The 21,819-nt window shown below is 44.2% G+C and overlaps 1 protein-coding gene across 1 annotated transcript in view; it reads left to right on the forward strand.

Annotated features, from left to right (window-relative positions):
* The window catches only part of LYRM4 (LYR motif containing 4), a 114,610-nt gene that overhangs the window by 21,601 nt on the left and 71,190 nt on the right, over nt 1-21,819 (forward strand). The window contains exon 2 of the mRNA XM_079712994.1: nt 10,552-10,672. Within this exon, the coding sequence (XP_079569120.1) occupies nt 10,552-10,672 (121 nt within the window). The remainder of the gene's footprint in view (nt 1-10,551; nt 10,673-21,819) is intronic.

A 21,819-nucleotide genomic window follows, 5' to 3' on the forward strand; every position in this document is an offset into this window, starting at 1 on the left:
GGATACTATGGCCTTTCTAAAATGTTAGGAAATATTTCTAATTTATTCAACTCCGCTTTTATTTTATTACTAATAAAGTCATTAGTAATTACATATTACTCTGTAAGCCATTAGCTTTAAGTATGGCTTTGACTACATACTTTCATCTAAATATGGCTTTGACTATATTCCAAAGATTTTATGCATTATATTTTTTATTATTTTAAAAATATTTTCTTAATATGTAATGAACTTTTTCCTACACCTAGTTGCTGTTTATGAATGCATTTTCAAGAATTCAGGATTTTTCTTCATACAGGTATTGCACTGTAGTCACTGAGTATAGCTGATGATGTTCTTGCTGAAGTTACCAATGCCGCCCCAGCCGCTAGCTGCAGCGAGGCCTTTTCCAGCCTTTGTCTTCTCCTTTCTAGGACTCGGGACGCTCCTGCGTGCTCTCTGCTTGTGAAGTGTGCCTCCTTGTCTTGTGTCTTTCCTCCTGCACTCTGCCTGCTCTTAGTTACTGGCACTGTTTCTCCAGGGCTCTGTCCCAGGCTAGCTTCTCTTCCCATTCTACTGCTTTCCTCCGAGCAAACTCATCTGCACCCACAATTTTGCCTCCTTCTTCCTTATCAATGATTTTCAGGTTTATTGCCAGCTTGGACCTTCTCACCAGAGATCCAAAACCATGTTTCTGGTAGCCTGCTGGACATATCTACCTTGTTGTCCCATTGTTACCTCAAAATAAACTTGTAGAACCTCTTGTTTTTATCTACTGAATACTTCTTTTCCCCATGGCACTGCTTTAATTTAACCCCCCATTGTACAGCTCTTCTATTTAAGTGTATTTCCTTCCCTAATCTGTTCTCGCACAGATTGAACCTTCACTATTGCCAATTTTTCTTTATTATGGTAAATTACTGATTTCGTTATGTCATTAGGCACTTTAAAATAATTCATAACTAATGATTATTGTAATAATTTAGAAAGCATAAATTCCAATAATCAAAACTAATTATTCTTAACATGCTGTTTCCTTGTAGTTTTTCTGTACCTATATTTTACCTAATTGAGATCATCCTGAATGTAAAGTTATATCCTTCATTTCAGAAAACTTAACATTAGAGGGTAAAGTTAGATTCCATATTCCACACCTTCCACTAAAATTAATTCCAGGAAGATCAAAGAGTTAAACATAAAAAGATCATAAAAATTCTCAAGAATACATGGGTGAGTATTTTTTGTGATTTCACAGTAGAGAAGACTTTTGTACATATATATAACCAGAAGTCATAACATGAAAAGTGATACGCTTTACTGCGTAAGAACTGAATGTTTTTACGTGACAAAGCACACACACATAAAGTCAAATGACAGTCCAAGGAGAACATTGCAACTCACCCCAAAGGGATAGTTTCCTTAACACCTTCCTAAATAGGTCTTACAAATCAATCAAAAAGACAAATCACTCAGTTAAGAAAAGGCAAAGGTTATTAACAGACACAGAGGGCTTTAAACTTGTGAAAAGGTGGTCAGCAGCACTCATAACAAGAAAAATGTAATTAAAAGTGAAATGAGAGGGGCTTCCCTGGTGGCGCAGTGGTTGAGAGTCCGCCTGCCGATGCAGGGGACACGGGTTCGTGACCCAGTCTGGGAGTATCCCACATGCTGCGGAGCGGCTGGGCCCGTGAGCCATGGCCACTGAGCCTGCGCGTCCGGAGCCTGTGCTCCACAACGGGAGAGGCCACAACAGTGAGAGGCCCGCGTACCACAACAACAACAAAAAAATGTGAAATGAGAGACCATTTTTCATCTGTTAGGTTAGCAAAGATCAGAAAGTTTGATGACACGTGTTGGCAATGGTGTTGAAAACAAGCAACTTACATGTTGCTGGTGGAAGCTTGGACTGGTCCCTCTGCAGAGAGAACTTTGATGATATTTTATCAAATCTACCATATACACATCCTTTGCCCTACCAGTTCCATTTCTACGAATTGTTCCCATAGACACACATGCACGTAATGCTATAGTAATAGCAAGATCAGAAACAACCTAAATACCCATTAATAAGGGTCCCACTAAATGGACTGTAATTCACGCATATGGTGGAACGCTGCACAGCCCTTTATGGGTCAGCTCATTTGTACTGACAGGAAATGATTGCTCAGATACATTTTTATTCAGGAATTAGAGGTGCGCCATATGTTTAGAACTCCACTACTTATGAAGAGAAGTATACACATAGAGGGTATAATGCGAACCCAGTATCTCTGGGAGGCTACACAGGAACCTGGCAACTGTGGTTGCATCTAGAGAGAACAGGGTCGGGAGTGGGAGGGAGACTGATAATTCTCCTTACACCTTTTTATACCTCCGACTTTAGTATCTACGGCTTTAAGGTTTTTGAAGCATCTCTTTTAAAAGCTGCATAATGTCATCATTTATGAACATTTAAGGTTGTTTCTATTTTTAATGCTTATAAAACAATTCTGTAATGCATATCTTTCTGTATACATCTTTGTACATATTTCAGATTGTTTCTGTAGGATCACTAAGAATAGAATTAGTGGATAAAAGATTATGAACATCATTATACATTATGACGTATGATACTATTTTCCCCACAGGAGATATAGTTCATATCCCACCATCAGGCTGTACATGCCCTTTAGTTTTTTTTTATTATTATTATTTATTTATTTTTGGCTACATTGGGTCTTTGTTGCTGCACGCAGGCTTTTCTCTAGTTGCTGCGAGTGGAGGCTACTCTTCATTGCAGTGCACGGGCTTCTCATCCCGGTGGCTTCTCTTGTGGAGCACAGGCTCTAGGCACCTGGGCTTCAGTGGTTGTGGCACTCGGTCTCAGTAGTTGTAGCTCATGGGCTCTAGAGTGCAGGCTCAGTAGTTGTGGTGCATGGGCTTAGTTGCTTTGCGGCATGTGGGATCTTCCCAGACCAGGGCTCGAACCCATGTCCCCTGCACTGGCAGGCGGATTCTTAACCATTGCGCCACCAGCGAAGCCCGAAACTCTCTTCCTCTTATTCATGTGCACAAAGAAAGATGACCTGTCATATTATTGAATCAAGGAGTACGTAAATATCAGCTATCCAGAATTTCCAGGGAATGCATCCTTCTGGGAAGCTGAGTTCCCATAGTTTACTAGACGTTGATGCTGTAAGTATAGGAAACTTTCTTTAAATTTTGTCTCTTCGTTAGATATATTACACATTGATACGTGGACATGTGTCACAGAGTATAACTGTAATCTACTTTTCCTAGTTTTTTTTAATATATATATAAATTTATTTATTTTTGGCTGCGTTGGGTCTTCGTTGCTGAGCACAGGCTTTCTCTAGTTGAGGTGAGCAGCGGCTACTCTTGGTTGTGGTGCACGGGCTTCTCATTGCAGTGGCTTCTCTTGTTGTGAGCACGGGCTCTAGGCTCACGGGCTTCAATAGTTGTGGCACGCAGGCTCAGCGGTTGTGGCTCCAGGGCATGTGGGATCTTCCCGGACCGGGGCTCGAACCTGTGTCCCCTGCATTGGCAGGCGGATTTTTAACCACTGCGCCATGAGGGAAGTCCCACGCCCTTTACTTTTAAAAAAAATTCTGCTAATTTGACGGACAGAAAATTATACCTTGTTTAAATATACATTTCTTTGATTATGACCAAGGCTGAACTTTCATATATTTATATCACCTATCTCTCTAAATTTAGTCACTCTTTGGGCTCTCTCGTGAATTATTGGTCCATGCTGCTCACTCATTTATTTACTGTGGTCCTTCTGTCCTTCTGTTCGATTTATATGCGCTATTTATATGCTAAGGATATTAATCTTTTGTCATATTTGTCTCTAAGTGGGTCAGGTCTTTAAGGACGCATAGGAGTTAGCCAAGAGATCAGGCTGGAGGAGGACACACCACATGTGGAGAAACAGCAGGCCTGCCTTCAGGAAGAACTGAGAAAACTCCAAGTCTCCCGTAAAGCTGCAGGCAGTGTTTCATTCTGGAAGTGGTGCTGGATGGGGTGGGATTGATGAACAGGAATATACCGTCCATGTTAATGCACTTGACTCTTATCCTGAAGATAACAGAAAACTGTTAGGGAATTGTAAACAGGGAAGTATGTAATGGGTTTTGTTTACAGCTGCTCCCAAAACTGAGAGCCTTTGGTCTCCAGAGTGGGTTTTCTAATAGTAACTTTACCTCCTTACCCATCCCCTTCTCATTGGTCATTGTCCTCCTTCTTAAAATAATTAAACTCAGTTATTTCACTTACACTTACTGCTTTTGTCACTAGCTCTTTCCCTCATAATATGCTCTCAGCCGCTTTTCCTAAGACATGCTTGGCACTTGAACTATTTGTAGCAGTACTTGGAGCAGTGTTGGGAGATAAGATGATCTTTTTAAGCTTTGTGATGCCAGAGACAATTTCTTTTTTTAATGCCTTTGCAAATGAATAAGAACTTGGCTTATCCCAAGTACTTGTCAAAGGTTGGATAGTTGGGGTTTATTGGCCCCTGGAGGAGACACAGCTTGGAGTTGAAAATCCCAGACAGTGTTCAGCTGGGTGCAGAATCTACCTCTGCCACTTACTGGACATTTGATCTTGGCCTTTTTTTTTTCCCCCCCAATCTCTGAGTTGTAGTTTGTGCGGATTAAATCAGATAATGTATATCCAGTTCTGAGCACAGTACCCTGTGCATGGTACCTGTGCCAGAAATCATAGGTATTATTTGTTATCCCTTTGGACCCTCAAAACAGCACTGCAGATGACTAGAAAGTGCCCTTTTCTTTGTGGATTTTGAAAATAGAAATCTGAGGTTATACTTATCTCTATTGCATTCAGTATTACCTGCTTAAAGTTCTTTTTTTATCCTGTCTTAAAATATTTTTCCTCTGACCTTGGAGTTCAGTGTTTTAAAACTAAATATCTTGGCATTGTCATCTGGTTGTTAAGTCTCAATGAACCGTCTCAATTTTCTATAATCACTTCTGAAATATTTTCTCCATTAGAACTTTAATTACCTACACAGTCCACTTTGTTCACACTTATTATTCATAGGTTATATACCTTTGCCCTCTTCTGAAGGTTTTTTTTTTCTTACATATTTCTCATCAACTTATCTTTCTGTGTTTTAGATTTGATTTCCTAGTTTGTCCTCTCTTCTGGCTTCTGTAATAACTGTTAATTTTTACTTCCTTCAGCTGTGTACATAATTATCCTCTAACATTGCAGTCTTTGTTTTGTGGGGGAGGTTTTTTCCTTTCTTTGCTTTTCTTAAAAGTGGACAAATGTGGGCTTCCCTGGTGGCGCAGTGGTTGAGAGTCTGCCCGCCGATGCAGGGGACACGGGTTCGTGCCCCGGTCTGGGAAGGTCCCACATGCTGCAGAGCGGCTGGGCCCGTGAGCCATGGCCGCTGAGCCTGTGCGTCCGGAGCCTGTGCTCCACAACGGGAGAGGCCACAACAGTGAGAGGCCCACGTACTGCAAAAAAAAAAAAAAAAAAAAAAAAAAAAAGTGGGCAAGTGTAATGTAGCTCCTATACTATTTATCTTTCAATTTTCTTTAAAAGTCAACCTATTGAAGAATAATTTACATACAATAAAGCATCCACTTTAAGTGTGAGGCTCAACCTTTTGACCAGTATACAGTCAAGAACTGTTCCATTGCCCCAGAAAGTCTCCTCAGACCCTCTAAGTTCCCTTTGCCTGGCTCTTATTTCCTCTTTCATGCTTTGGGTGTGTATTTCGTCCTCCTGCCGCCCCTGAGGCCAGTAACCTTGTTGATCTCCACCTCCCACAGTGCTTACATGATAGGCCTTCTAGACTTCTTCATTGGATTCTCATGGTGAATTTTGTAATCATTCCCTTTCAGAGGTTAATTCAATCTTTGTGCTACAACCCTTTCCATTCTATTTCTTTATCAGTTTCTTACTCTTTGTTGTGATTTCCTTACTGATTATAGTATTTTTCTTGAAGGTCTCTTTGATATGATATTTGGATAAGTTTGTATATTTAGTAAATATTTATTAAGCACTCTCTCTGAGCCAGGCACAAGGAAGACAAAAGTCCACACTGTGTGGGGCTACCATTCCAGTGGGAACTTCATCGTTCATAAGAAGGAAGCTTTCTGCTCTGTTCCTTACCCAGAGTACTTATGACCTTCAAATGGTCCTTGAGCTTTTCCTCTAAAGCTGTTACTATATGTTTTATTATACACAGCATACATACACCATAATCCCAAGACTTTTGCATTAATTTAAGGTAAGAGCCTGAACCAAGATTAGAGCTGAGGGTTTGGAGAAGTGGAAGATGATGCAGAAGACTGTAAGTTGAAACAGTAAGATTTTGTGATTGTCTAAATGTAAGGAATTAAGGGAAAGGAAGGAATTTAGGATGAATACCCAAATATCTGACTTGGACAGTTGGCTGTCTGAGGATGCTCCTACCTAGGAATGAAATACTGGCCATTGGGGAAAAGGGAAAAGAAGATGATAACTTCAGTTTTGAAAGTGTTCAGTGAAGGAATTTGTAGTGGGCATAGTGGGCGCCTTTTGTTGGCAAGTCCAAAAGGCAGTTAGGTTCTGTGGATTGGGGTTCCACCAAAACTTTCTAGAGAAAGTTTTGGTAGCCAATGGCATATATACTTATATGGTAGTTGAAGCCTTGGGCATAGACGCGGTTACTGGAAGACATGTTATTAAAATGAGGTCCAATATGGAGCCCTAGAGAATACAACGTACAAGAGGTAGCAGAGTCAGATAAGCCCACAGGGAAGACTAGGAAGGAACAGCTAGTCGACCTAAAGGATAAAAGACTAGCCAGCTGCGGAACTCTCCATCCGCAGAGCAAAGATAGATACCTCAGTAACAGTTTGAAAACACTGTCATCTGTCTCACTATAAAAGTTGACTTTAAAGATCTTACTTTACTATGTATTATGAAAATTTGTGTTACCTAAAATTGGGGGCCTGTGTATGCACTGAGTGGCCTTTAGATATTAAGGCTTGATGAATCTTAAGACTTGACCTCAAGAAGTGAGCAGACAGCAGTGTCACGGAAGCACACAACATGGTTTCATCAGGTAGTGTGGCCTCAAAGTTGTGTAAGGGTGAACAGATGATCCGGAAGCAGCCGTAGGGTCTAAGGGCGGAGCAGCACTCGCCTCTCAGCCCCGTGGAGTCTGGAGACAGGGTGAAGCAGCTTCGCCCTAGTGGCTGCGAGGGAAGCGTGTCTTCAGGAGCAGGGCACCTCCGAGTCACGGCCGGTGGATGCAGGACGTCCTTCCAGGCAGGTGCAGGAGTTTGTCCCAAAGAGGCCAAGAGGAAGGGTTGAGTCGTTGTGTTACTGGGATACTTGGCTCGGGGCTGTGGGAAGGGGAGAAGGCACAGATGTTTTTACAGGATGGATAAGCAGAGAAGCCAGCATGTGGGGTGGTGACGAAGGATGACAGAAATGAGGATATTACATCAGCTGGTTGCCAGATCACACCTCTTGCCCGCTGAAGCCAATGTGAGCCTCCAGGTGCTGGGCGGCTGTGATTATTATGGCCTGCATTTGGCTCACGGTGGTTCTGGAAAGAGGTGAAGCAGGACCTCAGGCACTATAGAGCTGTCGTTACTGCTGCCGTATTGCCCTGCACCCCGGACATTGGAGTGGCTGGAAGAATCTCACAAAGGGGTTTGATCCTTGCAGTGGGGAAAGGATAGCCAGTAGCACCTGTGTACACTGGAGGTCTGTTGGCACGGAGCAGGGACAGGGGGTGGAGAAGAAAAGACTCGTGGGAATCTCCCGCACAAAGTAGCGCTAAGAAACTGCAGAGTTTCCGGAGGGTAGAGGCAGAGCCGTGATGTGTGAGCAGAATCACCTGCTGTTTCTGTGGATGCCGTCTACTTTCTCATGGTAGCCGTTGCTGTTCTGTTGCCCTTTACGTGTTAATTTTTTGTCTTATTTCAAACAGCCTCTGACTCCCGCTAGGGTTGCCCTAATGCAAGCCATTGTGCAGCAGCTGGCTGCCATCTCCTTGGCAGCATCTCACGTTTTTCTTCGAAATGTTCTTGCTCAGTGATACGGTCAAGGGACTGATGGCGAGAGCATGTTCGAGGATAAATGGTTTCCCTTGGCAGCCGTGAAAAAAACGCAGATGATAAAAACCAAGGCGGGGCGGGATTGAAATAATTGGTGGTGAGCCCCTCCTTAGAAAACGAGAAGGCTCAGCCCGATTTGTGATTACCTTCACAAAATGACGACCATTTGAAATAAGAATCATATAACCAAAAACTGTTCATGCAGTAGTGGTTTTATGGTCCAGAACCAGTGCAGTGTCTTCTCTTGGGGCAAAGGGAGATGCCTGTGCTCTAGACGTGGGGGGGCGGGGAAGCAAGAAAGGGAGGAGGGGACCTTTCTGTGTCACTCGTTCCACAGGTGCAGCCAGAATTGGAATGACAGCTTTTGATTGCTTCAGACATTTAATTGGAAGATCAAGAGCTTCGTTCCTTTAGGTATAGACTTTGGAGATGTGGGGAGACTAGAATACACAAAAGCACACTTAGAACGCTGACCTTGAGCTCAAATGATACAAATTGTTGAGCGTCTTCAGCTATTTTCTAATTTCCTTAAACTTCGGAAGAACTTAGGTCGTTGCATTCCGAGAGATACTCCTTTGCTCCTAGCTATTCTGGCTAGTTGCTGGCTTTTAGAAGAATGAATTTAGTAATGACTACTGTTGCCCATTTTATTTTTCCAAAAAGAAGAATTGAAACACTGGATGATTCCCTGAGGTAAATTCCTGTTGTAAAACCAAGTCTGCATATGGAACGAAATATTAGAATTAAACTATTTTGTTCCTTCTCTATTCCCATCACCACCAGAAAGAAACTGTTTTGGAGGAGCATGTGGGTGTGAGGGAGAACGGTGATGTTGTGTGACACAAATAACCAGTATGTTGTGCACGAAAGGTGCCAGAGATTGCTTTAGCCACCCAGCTGCTGCCTGCAGTCTTGTTAGGTTAGCAGCTGTACATGAGGAAAATCTATATAAATCTATGTATGTATATCCATTTCCAATCCTCGTGACCCTGAGATGGATGCCGAGCACCCAGAAGCTCCACGGCGAACACTGCAGAAGGCTCCCATGGGGCTGAGATGGAAGGCTCCGCAGCAGCTCGTGCCCTGAAGTGCAGGCTCCTAAACCATCCACTTTTCTCCGTATGGTTCTTAAAGATTTCATTTTCTCTTGCTTTTAAATGCAAATGGACTTGATATTTGAATGTTTAATTTTCTTTTACGTTAGGAAAGTTCATCTAAAACAAAATTAGTCCTCTCCAAAGTAAGGTTTCCCAGTTCAGTTGTATCCATCCCCCAGCTCCCAAGGACATTGCATTCCCCTTCCCTCATTGCTTTGCTGCTTTTTCTGTTCTTCGGTTTCTAAATGGAACTAATGGTTTCATGTGGATTCTTTAGCTGGTATTTCAAGGGAAGTGCAGAGCAACCGGAGATCATACAAACACTAGAGACAGTCGCGTCTGGTGAGGCTGGGCAGACATCGGGGTCAAGGCCATCACTCTCTGAGTGTGGGAGTCCAGAGGTTACCGACTTTTGAATCGTCTACTCTGGCTAATTATCCACACGACAGCCTGGTGTGACCCCGAGGGTGCAGGGTGAAGCCTAGGCTGACGTGAGGAGAGGGAGTACTAATTGCATTAAGGTGTAACAAGAAGAGGAAGAAGAAAAGAATAGCTTTTATTTCTTGAGTTTTTCTATGTACAGGTTTCGTACCAAATTCCAGACACACATTATAAAGCCTAACCTTCCCAGCAGCCCTGAGAGGTGGGCAGTATTATGCCTGTTGGACAGGCATAAAATAAGGAAACAGGGGCTTATGGTAAGAAGGCTGCCCAGGTTCTCACAAACAGAAGGAACTTGGAAAAGAATTCAAACCCAAGCCTGTCTGATGTGCAAGGCTTGCGCTTAAACCGCTGCCCTGAACTGCATGTGATGTATGTTGGGCGGGGCTAGGGGGGTTATGTGTGTGCACATGTGTGCGCTTCAGAGATGGAGAAGGGCATGTTGGTGTCACCTCCACTTTCAGCTGTGGTAGTATCACAGTAGGGATCCTTGCCTGTTATGTTTCTTCACAAGAGAAGGGGGGATGAGACTGGAAAGCTGACCCAAGCGTGGCATCGGTCACCGTCTTGGTACACGCACGTGCAGTGCATCGTGGCACCTGTCAATTGTCGTGTTGTCTCTGCATATTGAAGGTTCAGTTATCCATGTTAACGGAGGGAGGCCAGATGGGAATAACCGTAAAAAGCCAATAATCTGAGGAGTGTTTCAGTAGCACTTTACCATTCACACCTGACTTGTTTGGAGTAGATTCATCTCCCCGAATCTTTTTGCTCAGTCATCCCAGGATAGTAATGGATGGGCCTGTTCCAAGAGCAGAGAGCAAAGGTGATTATCCACCGGGGCCTAGCAGACAGCTAATTCCTAAGGAACCACTTTTGAATTCACTTTTAAAAGCTTTGTTTCAGACACACTGACACCTTTTCCTTTTTTCCCTGAATTCGTTTAGAACTTACGCCATCAGGAGGATAAGAGATGCCTTCAGAGAAAATAAGAATGTAAAGGATCCTGTACAAATTCAAGCCCTAGTGAATAAAGCCAAAAGAAACCTTGGAATAATCCGTCGACAGGTAAGATGGTTCAGTGATGTACGGTTTTTCATTAAGAGCTTTAATTAAGCTTTGACATGTCCCCCTTGATTGGTGTTTGTGATTCACGCCACGGGATCATGAAACTCTCTTCCTCTTTTTTATTTTTATTTTTGGCTGTGTTGAGTCTTCGTTGCTGTGCGCGGGCTTTCTCTAGTTGTGACGAGCAGGGACTACTCTTCGTTGTGGTGCGCGGGCTTCTCATTGTGGTGGCTTCTCTTGTTGTGGAGCACGGGCTCTAAGCACCTGGGCTTCAGTGGTTGTGACACTCGGGCTCAGTAGTTGTGGCTCGCGGGCTCTAGAGCGCAGGCTCAGTAGTTGTGGTGCACGGGCTTAGTTGCTTCGCGGCATGTGGGATCTTCCTGGACCAGGGCTCGAACCCGTGTCCCCTGCACTGGCAGGCGGATTCTTAACCACTGCGCCACCAGGGAAGCCCGAAACTCTCTTCCTCTTATTCGTGTGCACAAAGAAAGATGACCTGTCATATTATTGAATCAAGGAGTACGTAAATATCAGCTATCCAGAATTTCCAGGGAATGCATCCTTCTGGGAAGCTGAGTTCCCATAGTTTACTAGACGTTGATGCTGTAAGTATAGGAAACTTTCTTTAAATTTTGTCTCTTCGTTAGATATATTACACATTGATACGTGGACATGTGTCACAGAGTATAAATGTAATCTACTTTTCCTAGTTTTTTAAATATAAAGTTATTTATTTATTTATTTATTTATTTTTGGCTGCGTTGGGTCTTTGTTGCTGTGTACGGGCTTTTCTCTAGTTGAGGCGAGTAGCGGCTACTGTTGGTTGTGGTGCACGGGCTTCTCATTGCGGTGGCTTCTCTTGTTGCAGAGCATGGGCTCTAGGCTCACGGGCTTCAATAGCTGTGGCACGCGAGCTCCGTAGTTGTGGCTCCACGGTGTGTGGGATCTTCCCAGACCAGGGCTCGAACCCATGTCCCCTGCATTGGCAGGTGGGTTCTTGACCATTGCGCCACCAGGGAAGCCCTTTCCTAGTATTTTGAAGTCATAATTCAAGATAATGTGGCCCTTTTCTGGAAGACACTGCTGTGAACCTACATTTTGTTGCATGTGGAAGGTGTATCTGGAGGTGCACATGGTGTGAAGCGCAGCTGCTTAGATGCTGACCCCAGAAGGACCCGGCGAGGGGTTTTTACTTTCCTCCTGTAGAAGTGCTGGCGGTTGCCTTGGCTTGTGCTTGCTTTGCTCTTTCTCGTGAGGTGGATGGAGCATCTGCAGCAGCCTGGCCTCCTGGGTGGTGTGATGTGTCCTTCTCTCTGCAAAATTAATCAGGGAGCCAAAGGCTAAAGCAGCTGCTGTCGATGGGTTTTCTCACCCTCTAAAAAATCATCCTTTTCACTCTTTTTTCTCTGATTTAGCAACAGTCACACCAGAAGCTCCATTTCTGCTTCCCTTCGTTTTTCTCTCTTCCTTGCAGTAAATTTGTTTAGGGGTGGAGGGAAACCCCTTACATTTTCCTAAGATCTGTGACTGTGTTGGAAAGGGCTTCTTTAGCATTGTCAGGAGATGCCAGCTTGGCTGACGTTATGTCATATCATGATATATGACATGTGTATCGGGATATATGTTTATATCTCTGACCCTTCTTCATGCTTGACTCTATAAACAGTTCAATAAAGAAGCAGTTTTAAAAACTAGTTTTCATTTTATGTCAAAATTAATAGTCTTGTTATGTTGCCTACATAATGGAACAATCCCTTCTAGAATAACATTTCAGATTCTGACAACTCCCCTTGAGTTCTACAGTTATCTAGCAATAGGATAACTTGGCAACATTCAGACAAGCCTAGGAAATGATCTTTAACTAAGAGCATGAAAAGATAATAGGATAGTCAGAAAAAGAAGCTGGTCTGCACATTTGCATGTATGTTAATAGTAGCAGAGAAAGGAGTTGCCATTTTAAAAACTCTAGAACAATGGCATTTTCCATGCATCAGTGGTTGAATTTTATGGGACGCTTTAGCACTGGAACTTGGAAAAACAAGCAGCCTGCGTCCTTATTTTGCATAAACTCAGGAAGATTCAGTTCTTTGGCACTTTCCCATGCAGAAGTTGGCAAGCACCTCTGAAACAGGCTGGTTTTATCTTTTACTGTAAAGTTGCTCGGAGTAGAAAGTGCTTAGAAAAGGGACCTGTAAGTAATCTGTGCCACCATTTCTTTAGTTATGCAATTGTCTGTGTCACTTCTTGGTTTGAAATGCTTTTAGAAAAAAAAGAAAGGATAGACTGGCTCTCAACAGACATTCCCAGTGAATCCACACAAAACAGACTCAAGCTCTGGAGCCACGGGTCGGGCCCTTCCCAGGACAGCCTGCCAGGTGCACCTTCCTTGATGGGGGGCAGAGCCTGCACGGCCCGCTTCCGGGCCCAGGGCATCTGTGTTAACTAGCAGAGCATCAGGTGCTTCCCTTTCACGTCAAGACTGCTCCTGGACCCGAGCTTCATGTTGACCCGAGTTAGCTTATGAGATGCAGGCGATTCCCCAAGCCCCCTCGCTCTAAGCTGGCAAAGCTGGCCTTGGCCTAAAGGCCTAAAATAGCATCTGTATTTTCTTCACGCTGGCCACTGTGACAGCTTCTAACTCGCCTCCCTGTCTGCCCCAGTGGTCTCTTCTCCACAGGCTGCCAGGGTGAAAAATCAGCAGGTTACAGCCCTGCTCAAAACCCTCCAGGGGCTTCATCCCCTACGACGAGCCTGCAGTCCTCGTGAAGTCGGCGGAGACCCTCCACAGCCTGTCTTCCTCACCCGCGCCATTCCATGACCCCTTGCTGCCCCTGGCACCCCTACCCCCAGCCTGTAACCCTCTGGGAGCCTTTGTCCCCTCGCCTGGAATGGTCTCCCCAGGCTTTTGCAGAGCTGGACCCCCTTTTCACTCAGGCTTTTACTAAGGTTGCTCACCATCACACGGCTTCCCTGACCACACTTGGCTCTGGCCCCGCCCCCGTACCCTGCTTCAGAGTTCCTCACAGCACTCCTCAGCACCAGAAATAGCATCACTCGTTGCCCTGTTTTCTCCTCTTCCACGAGGACAGGGGTCTCAGCTGTCATGGTCACCACCGCCCAGGAGTCAGGAGCATGGACTGTGGGGCCCGCCTGCCCGTGTTCCAGTCCTGACTCCTGACCGCAGTGTGACCTTGAGCCAGGCATGTAACCTGTCAGTGCCTAACGTAAAACGCAGGTGGGAACAAGCCCAACTCCGTGGGTTACGGTGAGGATAAAGTAGGTTAATATATGTGAAGCCCTTAGAAAGATGCTGGCACATCATAAATGCTTGTATTATTGTTAATCAGAAGATCTAGACCAGCCCCACGTGGAGTTGGCTCTTAATTATTTGTGGACTAAATGAATCTATGAAGTTTGTCCCCTGGGGTCAAACACCTCAGTCCAGGGGTCTGTGCCACCAAAATCGTGGTATCTTGTTGGCTGCCCACAACCTCGCATGGTTCATGCAAATGATCCATGAAAGGAAAGTGGAAATCTGTTGAAGATCTCGAGACATTACCCTCATGAACTACAATATCCTTCACATCAAGTCCCTTTTCCACTTGATACTTGGACTCAAAGACCGTCCACCAGGATGCACGTTGATCTCAGCATCATTTTCCGTGGATGAGAAAGCCTACAGCCACCTTTCCAGGTGCCAGACACGCACGCCCGTAAGAGCAGCACTCAAACGGAAATCGTCCTCCCAACAGTGGTCCCTGCCTCCTGCTGTCCAGTCTTTTAAGTGGGTCTCACTGCAGTCGGCCGTGACACTAATGATACCACTGTAAGCACAGTAAGGTTTTGCATTTCTTAAAGAAGTCTCTGAGAAAAGATTTTCTTCTGGTTCTCTTGGGGTAGAGAAGCCAAGGTGCAGGAAAGCTGGATGCCTTGTCTAAGGGCACCTGGCTGGACCTGACCTCAGGTCTCTTAATTCCTGAGGGCAAACTCAGAAGTTCAAGGATGTGAGCTCCTGAGTCAGTAGAAACCAAAGGATAGAGATACTCCTAAGTCATCTCCCAGTTTTGTTCCCCAGATATTTAAGGACCACATCATCGTAGCGCAGCCTCTCCTCAGAGGTCACCCTTCCTTTATATCCTTACTGTGCAGGGATATTTAGTCTTCATGTGGCAACCCTGAGGGATTCTGGCAGCATCAGCATTTCTTACTGGCCTTTCCCGCTGCTCCTAAGGATTACTCTGATTGCAAGAAGTACAAGGGCAGATTGCGTGTCCCCTGCATGAGCCAGTCAGGCTCCTCTCATTCATTCTCCATAATTATGGCCCATGGACTAGGAGCCGGACATGCGCTTGTGCTTTCTTCGTCATGGACCACCTCTTCCCTGAAAATTAGAATCCTCTCTCTTTCCAGCTATATGCGTCCTATCCTATCCCGTAACTAGCAGAGACATTCTCCCACTTTTCTATAAACTCCCATTATTTCCATTTAAAATGGTTCTGTAAAGACAGCTAGACCCTGGCAGCTCTTGTGAGTTCTTTCTCTGCTGGAAGCAAGTTCTGGACTAGCCCCCATTAAACCTAGTTTCCCTGTCTGCTTCCCAAGTGGGATCCGAAAAGTGGGAGAGGCCCTTTGTGTGTGGGCGCCAGGAAGGATGCACAGAAGCCGGACAAACAGCTGTCACAATCTAGGCGGCAAAGATGTAACTGAGGACTTTCTACCTGAGACAGTAAACAGGGCTCCTTGGGTGTTTCACACCAGAAAGAGAAGCAAGGAAGTCAACCAGACTTTGCTTTCATTTTTGTCCTTTTCTCCATATTGCTGTTCTGGAGATATTCCTTCTGATTCCCCTCTATAAGACATTATTGGACTAATGATCAGTTAATCACCCCCACTTATTATAGCTGCAGTTTGCCACGCCCCTTAGGATTGTAAACAACCATAACCAGCCTTACTTTGAATTGCTGCTTCTGCTGCTCCATAACCGTGGGGGGAAGAGGGGGTTCCCACCCCAGGTAACTCACAGAGGTTGTGTGTTTATCAAAGAGAAAACATTTTCCAAGCATTTCAAAATACTGTTGTATACCTAGTTTAATAGCCACATGTCTGTGAGAGGAAAAGAAGTACAAGAGACAGTTGGGACTGGGAAACTCTGCATCTCCAGTAAGCGAGTAGTTGCCGGGCCTGTGTTTCTACACTCTGATGAGATCTCCTTGAATACATGAATTACGATTGTGACTTCAGCTAAATCTTAAATGTGTAGCACCTTCTTCTTTAGACCTGGTGAAAACTAAAATATCTGTGCAAAGTTTGGGTTTATTTACAGCTGTGTGATACTCTAGGTGTTCATCAGACTGCACCCTGGCAAGGCGACCCTTCAGTTCTTCTGGGCTCTGAGAGAGCAGACCTGGGTAACAGAGGTTCCCAACCACTCATTCATGTAGGCTAGTGAATCGAGCACTGAACTTACACCCAAATAATGTTTGGTTACTCTACCAGTGATGGTATATACGTGTATCCAGCTAAACAAGGTTTGTGTGTAACCTAAGTATTTGGATGAAGAAATACATTGTTACTGTAGTATGTAATTTTACACTGGGAAGATCAACTGGATGTTATGTTTTCTGATTCTGGATAACAACAAGGCGTTGGAGTTACACCATTTTTGCCAGCAGCTTTTTAGTGATGACAAGATTCCGTACCACATCAGCTATTCTTAAGCTAGTGGTTTTTTTAATGAAGCAGTTCAAATAGTGGCTGTGTCAGACCCAGAACTATGAACCTGCTATTGTAAGCGGTTCAGAGCAGACATTATGTACAACCGTTAAAGATACTAGGAAAGGGGTTGACGTTAACCTGAGTGTGTGTATATGTGAGATGAAGCATTTTCAGTGTTTAGCTTACACTTACTATTTTTGTGGATCACTAAAAGCGAAGTAATGTGCCCAGTTTATTGGCATTTTGGGTGGTGATAAGTGAGAGTCTCTGAAACCATATTTTTGACTTTCATTTGATACTTTATGGTTTAGCTTTTAAATGACTGTTCAAGAGGAACGTCCCGCAGTCACTTTCTGAATATGCCTGTCGTGAGATGAGAAGCCATTGAACAGTGACAGGCCTCTCTCACGTGGGTCTCCGCAGAGCCTGTCCCGGTGCCCCGGGGCGGGGGGCAGACTTGAGTGAAAGGGATGCCTTACCTGCCCCCAGTGGGCGCCCTGTAGAACAGCCTGTGAAAAGGTAGGAGTGTTTGATCTGTATGTCTTGTGGGGAAAAGTAATAATGCACTTTATCTCTCTTCAAGTACACTTTTAGCTTAAGTGCCATTTTGGTAGGTTCAGGGGAATCTCTAAAATTTACTTGGAAATTGTTTTTATGAAGGAGAGGAAAATCAGTCTGTACATTAGGGGCATTTAAAATACATGGAAAGAATTATACATTATTCACAATATCCAAGAGGTGGAAGCAACCCAAATTTCCACTGACGGATGGATAAACAAAATGTGGCATTTACATACAATGGAATATTATTCAGCCCTTAAAAGGAAGGAAATTCTGACACAGGCTACAACATGAATGGACCTTGAGGACTACGCTCAGTGAACTAAGCCGGACACAAAAGGACAAGTACCGTGTGATTCCACTTATATGAGGTCCCTAAAGTGGTCACATTCAAGGAGGTAGAAAGTAGGATGTTGGTTGCCAGGGGCTGGGGGAGCAGGAAAGGGGAGTTAGCGTTTAATGGGGACAGTTTCAGTTTTTCAGGATGAAAAAGTTCTAGAGATATGTTTTACAATAATGTGAATGTACTTAACACTACTGAACTATACGCTTAAAGTTGGTTAAAATGGTAACTTTTTGTGGGGGTTTTTTTCACAATAAAAAAAATTCTCCCTTCCCCTAAAAAAGAACTATATAACCAGTCCTCAATTTTTTCTTAATTGAGAAAAATAAAATTGAATGCCTCAGACACTGACTGATACTTGAGGCTGGGAAACCTAAGTCATTCGGAGCTGGAACTACAAGCCTTCAGCTTCTTGTCTGTAAAATCAAAGGGTTATGCTGTAGTTTCTAAGGCTACTTCCAGTTCTAAAATGCCATGGTTCAACATTTCACATCAGTATCTGTCCCCTTCTTGATTATTTGCAGAAATAATGATACATTTTAGAGTAAATTACTCCATGCTCAGCTTCCCTTGACCATTTTTCACCAAGATCTTAACTTTCCAGAGTTTAGGCTATAGGTGAGCAAAGGTGTAAGCCAGCCATGTATTTATGCCATCGTAAATTCCTAAAACTTCTCTTGGTCTCACCTTTCTGCTACGAGGAAGGTCAAAAGATTGAATTATTTTATTGATGTTGCTTGCAGCTCTGCTGTTAGCCTTCCTTTCTGGTAGAAGCCATGTTACGGGTACTAAAGCATACCTCTGAGGAGAACACTTTCTTTCAAAGAAAATGGAGAGGCATTTGAAGAGCAATAACCGTAAGTGCTGGGACTGCTCTCCCCAGCTCCTCCTCAGCTTTAATACACTTTCTGTTTGATTTGACTCCACCCTGCCCCCTGGCCCGCATCTCAGCTACGTGAAGCACAAACGCACTGTGTGTGTTGCAATCCATGCCCACGATTTCTTTCCCTGTTTATCAAGCACCCCCTCTATGCCATATAATTATGAATTGGTTTTGTAAGTTTTTTGGAGACAGAGTTGGGGTGGAATTGAGAGGTCCATCAGAACCTCACAGAAGTTCTTTCTGGCTTTTGGACTGTTTTGGAGCCAAGCCCACCCTTCCTGTTCTGGATACCATCTATTCACTCATTTCGTGGAACACAACATAGGGTTTACTGGCATATCCCAGCAGTGCTTTCCCCTGTGCTTCTATAGACCAGCTACGATTAGATCCAAGGATCAATCTACATATTAAAAAAATAATACTGAAGCAGTCAGAGGCAAAGGAGATTTATGTACTCTGTCTTGGACTTGAATAAAAATCCTCAGGAAATCAACATGAATTTATATACAATGACCAGAAAGAATTGCCCCCTAAGTGAACCCTATGTCTTTTGGATATATGAATCCTCTCAGTATGAATAAAAAATTCCCCAACCTCCTCAGAAGGTTTGAGAAAGCAGGGCAATGAGAAGGGTTTGTTTAGTTTTATAGCTTGGCCTAAGTATGACATTTATTTTTTCAGCCTGTTCAATATATAGTTCCTCTGCAGCTATAAATAGACTTCTTCATACAAGAATTTAAACTAATTTCCTCTCTGCTTTTTCTGGAAATTCCTTCATTTCCTCAAGTCTGGGACAAGAGTATTTTCCCACAGTTGGCATTCTTCTAGAAGAAATGTCTCTCAGTTGGAGACCACCCATCAAATTTGCTTCATTCCTCCAAGGTTGACACGCACAGAACAAGATTCCACTTCCTTTCTAGAGGAAGCCTGTGTCACCCCTGCCTTTTTATGTACACTAATAGTTCTGCATATTTCATGTTCACAAGAGCTCACATAGTAGTGCTGTTGATAGAAAACTTTGGCACGGGTTTCTTTTGGGAATTTTTATCATGCTATCTGTCATTCTCCCATCTAATCTAGCAGATGAGTCTTCTAGTCTAGTCTGCCAGAGCTGCTCACTCTTGCATTCCTCGAAAAGCCTTTTTGTTGCTGAAACACCTAAAGTGGAAGCAGATATTAATGAATCCGGAGCAGAAAGTACATTGATCTCAGGGGCAAGAGGTGAACGTGTCATCTCAGCTCTGATAGTAACTTGCCCTGTGATCTTGGGCAGGTGGTTTGTTCGCCCTGTTTCCTGCATCTGTAAAGGGATGATTTGATAGATGGGGGTGGGGGGTGTACCTCACCAGTGTCAATTCGTCGCGCCCTCTCTGGGCAGGGACTCCCTGTATTACATAAGCACTTTGAATGCCTAACAGCAGCCTCGTGAGAAAGATACTAGTATCCTCGTGTGCTCGATGAGGAAATTCAGACTTGGCGTGTTTGAATAATTCTCCCAAGGATGCACAGTTAGGAGAAGGATGGGCCTGCATCTGTTCTCACTTTTTAGCCAGTTCTCAGAAGAGGGGTCACCCTGGGTGGCCTTATCTTCACAGAAGGTAAACAACACGTAGGAGAGGAGGAGGGAAGATGTGTGTTCCTTTTTCTGATGGTCCATTTAGAGCTCTTATTAGAAGGTAGCAGCTTCCCCTCTGTAGGCTCATGAATAGTTTATCCCTAGGGGCTGGTCTCCTTTATCATTTCTCAAAAAACTCTCTCACCCTCTCTGCCTTCAAAAGGAAAAAACAATACAAAACCACAGTCTGAAAATGGTAAAGTTCAGCTGCCTTATTTAAGAAGTGTTTGCTCAGAATTTCCCCATAGATCTAGGGTCACAGCTCCAATTGTGCTTTTCCTGACAAGCTATCACTGAAGTGCCCTTCAGCGGAAACCTTTTGATGCCTCACTGCCTGGCTTGTCCTTTCAAGTAATCAGAGTTAATTCCAGTCGTGCTTATGCAGAAGATCTTCTCCCAAGCTGACAGGGAAACAATGCCACATCTTCTAGGAAGGGTGACAGAGGGGCTCCCCCTCTTTATGTCCATTTGTGTTTCTGTCCCACATCCTCCGAGGTGGCAGGGAGGTGATGACGCCCAGCCCAGTGTGTGTATGAGAACATGTGCTCATTTCCTGAGCACTGGATATCTGCATTTGATGGTTTTTACAAGCATATATATGAAGGGTGGTTTCACCTATGCTGTTGGAAAAATTTATTTTCTAATTATACATCTATCAGTCTAAAAACTGTTGTTTCATTCAGAGACATGATAGGAGTAGGGGGAAAGAGAAGAGGTTTTGAGTGAGATACACCTTAATTTAAATCCTAGCCCTTGTTAGGTAGCTCTCTATCCTCTGTCATGATATTTAATCTCTCTTAAAACTTTACCATCATTCAGTTTGTCTACTGAAGCCCAAGGAATACCATTCATAAGTTAAGGTTAGTTTTGTACTTGCTGCGTGTTTGAAATACCAGAGCCAAATGATGTGTCAGAAATGTTCTCTCTTCCCCAAATCTGGTAATTAAGGCTGTCATTTCATAGATTGTTTGGTTATAAATAATCGAAAGGCTTTAAAAATTCTCTAAGGTGTGGCACTGTAACAATCTTAGCTTTATTAAATAATGCTGGTGCACAGTCAAATCAGTATTTTAAATATATTCGTTTTCTTCAAGCGTTTCCACTTCATGCAGCCTAACAAGTACTTCTCTTTTCCTCGCCCCAAGTCTCACCTCCTTAATGTTGTAACAACACCACCAACCTGAAGGCCCATGGACTCCCCTTCACAGTCTGTCACAGATTCGAGATAGCATCACCAGAAAGTCCATGACCCAATAGGCTTCATCTGTAAAAGGTGAGGAATTGGGTGCACTGCTTTCCAAGATCCTAATAGCACAAGAGTTCTTTTTACGAATCTGCTGTATTTAACAAACCTAAGTTTAACTGCCTTGTGAAGGTTGGATTGGGGGTTTCTTTCATGGAGTTATCGCACTCACTTAGACGAGTGTGTCCCAGAACTGCCTGCAGAGTCACGGATGTGCCGTCAGAGCCCAGTGCGTACCCATCACTGAACGCCAGCCGGCCAGGGAGCCAGCAGAGCCAGGGTCTGCTCCCGGCCCCGGCCAGCTGGCAGGCGGTTGTCAGTGCCAGCTCCCCATGGGTGTGGAGGGGTGCCCCATGCCTCCAAGGCCCCCTTTCAGGCCTGACGTTTTCTGATTCCGAAAATAATTGACGATGATTGTTAGATTCCAGAAACATACTTGGGAATGTTGGATTTTGACCAAGGGTGAGGTGTGTCACTGACCCTCTGCATTTACTGAATTCACTTTAAAAGGAAAGCTTGGCTGCTGGGCTGTCACAGGCAGCATGTCGCCTTGAGCTTGAGGAGTGACTGGTGGTGTAAGCTGAGTTATGCAGCGGTGGTTTTCTGCTGTCAGCCTCGGCTGCGGGGGCCAATTCCAGAAAAGCCCTTGGCTACACTTTGTAGAAGCTTTTAACCCCCGGTGATGGCAGGGATGTTGCATGGATCACGACGGCTTCCGGGGACCTGTGAGCTGTGACAGAAGCTGCCCTTTCACACAGGTGACAGGTCGTGGATGCCTCATTACCAA

Source organism: Hyperoodon ampullatus (assembly GCF_949752795.1).
Source record: "Hyperoodon ampullatus genome assembly, chromosome: 10".
NCBI lineage: Eukaryota > Metazoa > Chordata > Mammalia > Artiodactyla > Ziphiidae > Hyperoodon > Hyperoodon ampullatus.